This window comes from Lutra lutra, chromosome 14, assembly GCF_902655055.1.
Source record: "Lutra lutra chromosome 14, mLutLut1.2, whole genome shotgun sequence".
NCBI lineage: Eukaryota > Metazoa > Chordata > Mammalia > Carnivora > Mustelidae > Lutra > Lutra lutra.
The window spans coordinates 62067646-62075624 of NC_062291.1; the positions used below are offsets into that span (position 1 = coordinate 62067646).

At 54.4% G+C, this 7979-nt stretch overlaps 1 protein-coding gene across 1 annotated transcript; it reads left to right on the top strand.

The window, feature by feature from the left end:
* The first annotated feature begins 275 nt into the window (after positions 1-275).
* HPS6 (HPS6 biogenesis of lysosomal organelles complex 2 subunit 3) lies at positions 276-3757 on the top strand. Its single transcript, XM_047703308.1, has one exon. It carries the CDS (start codon positions 460-462, stop codon positions 2866-2868), a length of 2409 nt encoding a protein of 802 aa, XP_047559264.1. The 5' UTR covers positions 276-459; the 3' UTR covers positions 2869-3757.
* Positions 3758-7979: the final 4222 nt, after the last annotated feature.

The following is a 7979-nucleotide window of genomic DNA, read 5'->3' on the forward strand; positions in this document are numbered from 1 at the left end:
AGGTGCTTGAGAAAAATTTCATGACCAACTGGGGTGAAAGAGAGAGGCTTGGAAGGAAGGAAAGCCTTGGGAGTGTGACACTTTCAGTTCAGGGCTCTCAGCCTGAGAGATTCCTGAGTAAGGCTCTGCGCTTCCCCGGGCTTGGGGCGTTGGCCTACAACGCTACTCCAGGAGCCTGGGTAGTACTGGCAAGAAAGGAGGCGCTGAGACCCTTGGGTGCTCGGGAGGCTCCTCCCCCGCGAGGCTACCGTGGCTCCGCCCCTGGCGGGCGGGGTCGCGCCGGCGGGGCGTGAACCGGGTGAGACGGAGCCGACTACCCGGGCCTGGCGTCCGCCCACCTCATCGACGGGGGACGGAAGTCTCGGCCCGGCTCTGTCTGCAGCCGGGAACCCACGACCGAGCGCCGAGCCTCGCCCTATAGAGCGGCCAGGCCCGGTCGTGCACCCTCGCGGGCGAACTATGAAGCGTATGGGGACTCTGCGGCTGCTTTCCGACCTCAGCCACTTCAGCGGCGCGGGCCGGCTCCGGGAGTTGCTGGCCGGGGACCCAGCCGTAAGAGTCCGCTGCAGCCCGGACGGCCGCCACCTGCTGCTCCTGCGACCCCCGGGGGCGCCGAGCCCGCAGCTGCTGGTCGCGGTGCGTGGCCCCGGCGCGGAGCTGGAGCGTGCCTGGCCGGCCGGCCACCCCTCACCGCTAGATGCCTTCTTCCTGCCGTGGCCGGCGCGACCGGCGCTTGTCCTGGTGTGGGAAAGTGGCCTAACCGAGGTGTGGGGCGCGGGAGTGGGGCCTGGCTGGCGGCTGCTGCGGAGCACCGAACTGTGTCCGGGCGGTGGAGCCCGCGTGGTGGCCGTGGCGGCGTCCCGAGGCCGCCTGGTGTGGTGCGAGGAGCGGCAGGATGGCGCTGAGGGCTGGCAAGGGCCGCCTGCTGCTTTCAGCCACTGCGTGTGCTTCCGAACCCTGGAGCCCAGCGGGGAGGCCGGCACCAACCAGGGACGCACACACACCCTGCTGCACCACTGCCCCTCTCTCGGACTACTGACCTCCCGCAAGGACCTCTTCCTGGTGCCCACTGCCACTACCTGGCCTGGCGTGAGTCACATTCTGCTCATCTGGAGCCCAGGCAAGGGCAAGGTGATGGTGGCTGCCCCATGTCTTGGCCTCTCCCACAGTCAGAGCCTGAATCCCGGACGAGGGGACACATGGGACTTCCGGACACTGCTCCGAGGCCTTCCTGGGCTTCTGTCCCCCATGAAGCCATTGACTGTACATACCTGGGCCCCAACTCCCCAGGGACTGTTATTGCTTGACTTCAGGGGCACTGTGAGCCTGGTGCAATCCCATGGTGGTATGCGGGCTGTGGGCACACTGCAGGAGGCACCTGCAGGCCTGGCAGGGTCTGCAGCACTGGGAACATTTCATGGGACTCTGGCTTGTGTGCTGGGCTCCACATTGGAACTGCTGGACATGGGCAGCGGGCAGCTGCTGGAGAGAAAGGTCCTAAGTACAGACCGAGTACATTTACTGGCACCCCCAGCCCCTGGCATGGAGGATGAGGAAGAGCTGGAGACCCGAGGGGGTCTTCGTTTGCTTTCAGCCTTGGGTCTGTTTCGAGTAGGCTGGGAAGCCCCACAGGGCCTTGAGGTGCCTTCAGCTGAGGACCTGGTGTTCGAGGAGGCCTGCGAGTACTACCAGCGACGGAGCCTGCGGGGTACCCAGCTCACCCCAGAGGAACTGAGACACAACAGCACATTCCGGGCACCTCAGGCTCTGGCCTCCATTCTCCAGGGACATGTGTCCCCATCTACACTGTTAACCACACTGAGGGCTGAGCTTCGAGATTACCGGGCCTTAGATCAGCTCAAAGCCCACCTGGTGGCTGGGGATGATGAGGAAACTGGCTGGACTGAGCTGGCAGAGCACGAAGTGGCACGCCTGCTGAGGACCGAACTAGTGGGAGACCAGCTGGCCCAGCTCAACACAGTTTTCCAAGCCCTTCCTACAGCAGCCTGGGGTGCCATCATCAGGGCCCTGCAGCTCCAGCCAGATGGGAATGGCAGGCTGAGGTCCCATGCTCCCCCTGATGTGTGGAAGAAGGTACTAGGAGGTACTTCAGCTGCAAAGGAACCCCCCAATGGGATACTGCCCGTCTTTGAAGTTCTGTGCCAGTGCCTCTGTCGGCTGGAGCCACGATGGCTGCCACCATTTGTGGAACTGGCACAGCAGCAGGGTGGGCCAGGCTGGGGGGCGGGGGGCCCGGGGCTGCCCCTGTATCGTCGAGCCCTGGCAGTCCTAGGTGAAGAGGGGACCAGATCTGAGGCGCTGGAGCTGGAGCTGCTCTTGGGCAGTGGGCGGCCCAAAGCTGTGCTCCAAGCTGTGGGGCAGCTTGTCCAAAAGGAGCAATGGGAGCGGGCTCTAGAAGCAGGCCTGGCCCTAGGCCCCTCCAGTCCCCTGCTTCGAAGTGAGATCTTCAAACTGCTGTTGGCCGAATTTGCCCGGCACCGTCGACTTGATGCTCACCTCCCTCTCCTTTGCCGCCTGTGCCCACCGGACCTGGCTCCAGCTGAGCTCCTGCTTTTACTACGGACACACCTCCCAGATGAGTCGGAACCCCCTACCCCATTCCCTGAGCCTGGAACAGAGCCTCCTCTCACCGTGGGCTTGCTCAGAACCCTACTGGAGCAGACTGGGGCTCAAGGACGGCCCTCGGGCCCAGTTCTAAGCCTGTATGAGGACATCCTATGGGACCCAGGCACTCCACCCCCCACCCCACCTCGGGGACCTATGACTACCCTCCAGGCATCAGACCACCCAGGCTTGGAGGCCTGGGCATCATCTGGACAGGGCCTCCGAGTGACTGACACAGGCTAAAATTCATTTCTAGGACACAGCAATCAGGGAAGGTGCCTAGGAGCTGGCCCAGAGCCAGGGTGGGTCCTACGCGTGCAATACTTTTCTCTCTTCTAGAGCAATCTTAAAATATATATATATATGATAAATATATGATTTAATATATATATTTGGTCTTTGACCTCAGGTTATTGTGCTAGTGCAGAGCTCCTAAAACCCTTGGAATTTCCTGAGTGATAGGAGTGCCTTTTGTTATTCATAAGGAGCTTCTTTAGGTCACATCAGCACTTATGCTAATGAGGTAACTTAAGGTGGGGACACCCACCCTAAGGGTGGGACACATCACCTGAAAGACCAAGGGAGGAGAGGGTTAGAACTTTCAGCCCTATCCCCAGCATCCTGGGAGGCTAGTGGGGCTAGAGATTGAACTGTATAGAAACTCCTGAATGAGGAAATTCTGTGAGAGCAAGCACATGGAGGCGCTGAGAGGATGAAACCCCCCAGAGAAGACATGGGAGCGGCACACACGCCCCTTCCCCCAACCTGTGCCTTGCCTTATGGATCACTTCCATCATGCTATTCCTGAGTTGTAGCCTTTGTAATAAACTTGTAAATGTCATTAAAGTATTTCCCCAAATTCTGTGAGCCATTCTAGCAAATCATCAAACCAGGTTGTAGCATGGGAATGCCCAGTTTCTAGCCAGTGGGTCAGAAGTACAGTGACTTGCAACTGGCATTGGAAGTGGGCTCAGTCTTGTGGGACAGAGACCTTAACTTTTGGGTGCTGCTCTAACCCCAGGTAGTTCGTGTAAGAATTGAATTGACATGTGAGACACCCATCCAAGTACTAACCAGGCCCGACCCTGCTCAGGGTAGCTCAGTTGGTTGAGGGACTGCCTTCAGCTCAGGTCATATGACAATCCTGGAGTCCTGGAATCGAGTCCCACATTCCTGCTCCCTGTTCAGCAAGGGGTCTGCTGCTCCCTCTGACCTTCCCCCATCTCATGCTTGCTCTCATTCTCTCTCTCAAATAAATAAGTAAAATCTTGAAAAAAAAAAAAAAGGACACCCAGTTGGTATCTTTAGAGAATTAGTTGTCAGTGTTGGAAAGCACTCCAGAAATACACATACAAGCTGTGTGTTTTTGAACAGCTGAGGGTCTCAGGGTTGTGGGTAATGGAGGGAGTAGCTGAATCTGAATTTGTTGGCTGAAGTGACCACTTCTATTAATAAAATAATTAACATTTATGAGTATTTAATATATGCCAGACACTCTGCTGGTCTTTAAAAATTCCCACATTTAATGCTTCTGATAACCCCAGAGGAAAAGTACTAATAGTATCCACATTTTTACAAGTGAGGAAATAAAGGGTTAGAAAGATCACTTGACCAAGGTCAGGCAGCTAGAAAGTAGCAACTCAAAGATTTGAGCCACTTCACTGTACAGCCTAGTAGCTGCTACCTGTTTGGGCTTGAATGCACTCCTCTTTCCTGGTTTAATGCTAGCTGTGTCACGTGTTGTGAGGATGGGGATCTGCAGAGCTGCACGCATTCTTCCCCCAAGACTTCTGAAACCAGGTAGGAATTGTGGTGGGCTCTGGGCCCATGCCTGTCTGCCCTGGGATTCCTGGAGCAGCTCCGGTTGAGGGGAGGAGCTGCCACAGACAGGAGAGCTACATGCAAACCCCTTTGGTTTAGGAATGAGAGGCACTGAAGCAGGGTTGCTGGGAGGGCCCACATTGCTGCTGACTCCCTAAGAAATAAAAGTATCTCTAACACTGATGTCCATTACCTGGATTTAGTTGCAGGATTACCTCTAAAGAGGGCTTCCCTGCCCACATCTGTTCAGGTGACCTCATAGCCTGGTTCTGGGCTTAGGGTAGGGCCCTGGGTGCTGCTAATCACCATCATCCTGGGCCCCCAGCCATTCCTTGTCCAAGGCTTGGGACCAACGTAAGGACCACCATTCAGCTTTGTCCTCAGCCGGGACCTACAGCTTAGATTTTGCTCAGCCTCGTCCTGGGCTTGAAGTGGCTCTTAGGCTCCTATGGGACTAAGGACAGGTCCCCAGTCTCTCTGGGAAAGGGGGGCAGCCCCTCAAGCTTGTCCAGGGCTGGTGTTACTCCTCAGTCTCATGGAGGTCCTGAGGTGGCTCGTCTGCATGGCCAAGTTCCGAGATGGCTCCTCAGCCTTACTACAGCCTAAGGATGGTAACTTGGCCTCATCTAAGAACTTGGATGGCCTCCGTCCTCACCTTCAAGCCAGGTTGTTACCAACACCAGGAGTCAAGCTACTGGCCCTTAAGCTACTGCTCCTGGCAGAGGCCCAGAAGGCCCAGAGGCCCTCCTAGTCATCCCTCAGCCTCCACCTCGGCCCCTTCCTGGTTTGGGAGGGGCTCTTCCTCCTCTTCTAGGTTTTGAGATTGGACCCATTTGGCTTCTCAGAGAGAAACTGGAAATGGACAAAAGCAGGGATCCTCTTCCTGTTCATAATCCTGCTGAATGGTGGTTGTTTCTTCTCAGCCTAAGATTTGGCTTGGGTCTCTGTCTGAGCTCAGAAGAAAAGGAATTGTACTCAGTGGGCTCCTGAGAGCATGAACAGAAGAAGCGGACCAGGCTTTTTTTGGGGAGTTGTATGGCTCAAGGAAGTTCCTTAGGGCGCCCACTAGTAGGGCCTCCAGGTGGAGAACCACCCAGCACGGCACCTCTTAGGGGAGCAAGGGGACATAGATGGAAACTTGCTCCTGCTCTTACAGACTGGCCACTTTTTTGCTGTTGTCCTTGCTTATGCCCCACCTCCAATATAGGAGGTACAAGTGATCCTGAACCATGTGTCAGGACTTTGGAGAACAGCTTAGGGATGCAGATATTATTGTGTGACTGGGTAGAGTATGTGAGGCCATCAGAGAGATGACTCAGATGTGATCTTCTTGAGTCAAAGGACTCTGAATAGGTGAGTGGAGATCCCAAGTCTGAGGTCATTGGTTGGTAGGGAGTGTTCTAGGGCCAGAGGTAGAGAGGGTCCCTGGACAGGATGTTGGGACCTGGGGAAACGGGTGATCTAAGAGATGAGGTCTTTGATCTTGGGTGTCTGGGTAAACAGGGGAGATCTAGGGCTGAAGGTTTTGAGCAGTGGACAAGGTCCCAGGTCCATGGCCCCTGGACAAGGGAAGTAGGAGGGCCTGAGGTCCCTGGGTGAGGGAGAGGGCCCTAGGCCAGTGGGTAGGAGAATTTCCACAGGGAGGTGTCACCTTTGGAGCTCTCTGATGTCCCTGGATAAGTGAGGGACAGGACCTTAGGCCACTGGGTAGGAGCATTTCCACAGGGAGGTGTCACCTTTGGAACTCTCTGATAATTCACTTGGCAGAAGCCTCTAGAAAGCTTGAAGGTGAAGCTAAAGGTAGCCGGGACCAGAATGCAGTCTGGGCAAAGGAAAGAAAGTAAAGCCGAAGGCTCCTCTACCTGCCTATATAGCCCTGGAGTCCAATCCTCCCTTTTTCATCTCCCTACTGCATACCAATATTCCCAGTTCCAGCCTCCTACTTCCCCGACCTCACCAGGAAATCCCTTTTTGACAGAAGACCACAAGTTCTACACCACCCAATGGTGGACCACAGGACTACAGCCACCAGAGTCTTCCAGCCTGTGGAAGCCAGAGACCAGAGCCCCACCCCTCCCTCTCCATGTGACCTGTAAGAAATTAGACCTGGTGGCTAGGGTGAGCCAGTGCCCAAACTACTCCAGCTTTCCTCCCATACACTGGCTTAGCCCTAGGCCTGGCCCTGGCCACCTGTCTTGGAAACTCTTAACAGACTCCTAACAACTCCAAGTTGGTGTCCCTGTCTCCTCAAATCTAACCTTGCTTATCAAGAGTACTGTAACAAACAAATCGAATCAAACTCCATCAATATTCATGGTAAAGGCCAAACACATCTCTTTCCTCACAAATGGCCTGCTTCTCTTTCTAGTCTTCTCTCCACTCACTTCTTCCTCCCACCCTCTGAAGAATATATGATAACTTGGAACTACTTGTGTTTCCCTGAACTTGCTAGATTTCCCCCTCACTCTGTACCTTGTGCTTAGCAAGTTTTTCACTCTCCTCTCTGCAGACCTAAACCCTTTAGCATACACTCCAAATGTCATCCCCCTCTACTAAGACTTCCCTACTCACCCCCAAGAGATGTAATGGCACCTTCTCCTGTTCTCCCACAGTTCTTGGTACATACTTCTAAAAAAGCATTTGTCAAGCTGACTTGTGATTGCCTAGTTATTTGTCTCCCTGATTCGCAGACAGGTTCCTGGAGGGCAGAAGCCATAGTTATTTGTGCTCTTGTATCCTCAGCATGTATCACTGTACCAGGGGCATAGTTGGATTGATTATAGATGCAGGAACTGGCTGGCCCCTATGGCCTAGGGTGCAAAGGGATTAAGTTCTAGCCTTTAGGAATTCTCTGACTTTCTTTCCTTCTTCCCATAGGCCAGACTCACTGTTTGGTTGATCCAGAACTGAAGTTGATGGGAATAGGTCAGCTGAATCTGAAGGAAGAACCAGACCACCTTGGACCATGGGTCACAGAGGTGGGGGGAGTCGCTGCACCAGGGCCACCTTGGGATTTGGGGTGAAGGTGTGAGGAATGGACGTAACTGTACTACACAGGGCCCCTGATCTCTAAACCAAGAGGGAAAGAGAGGTGGGAAAGCCTTGGGTAAGGCTTATGTGGAGGGATGGGTGGCAGCGACTAGTGAGGGCTGTGGGGTGGTAAAAAAAACTGAGGATTAGGGCACCTGGGTGGCTCAGTGGGTTAAGCCTCTGCCTTCAGCTCGGGTCATAGTCTCAGGGTCCTGGGATCAAGCCCCGAGTCAGGCTCTCTGCTCAGCGGGGAGCCTGCTTCCCCCTCTCTCTCTGCCTGCCTCTCTGCCTACTTGTGCTCTCTCTCTGTGTGTCAAATGAATAAATAAAATCTTTAAAAAATTTTTTTTAATTTTTAAAAAATTTAAAAAAAATTTTTTTAATGAGGATTAATTCCCATATTGAATATGGCTATCAGGGAACTTGTCCTTAGGAAGTATTGCGCATTGTTCAGATGCACCAGAATTTAGTTCACACTTTCTCTGCGTGGTCAGCGAAAGAAA

Bases quoted from the DNA above. Each gene is read 5' to 3' on its own strand.
- HPS6 (XM_047703308.1), top strand. From the start codon at position 460: ATGAAGCGTATGGGGACTCTGCGGCTGCTTTCCGACCTCAGCCACTTC.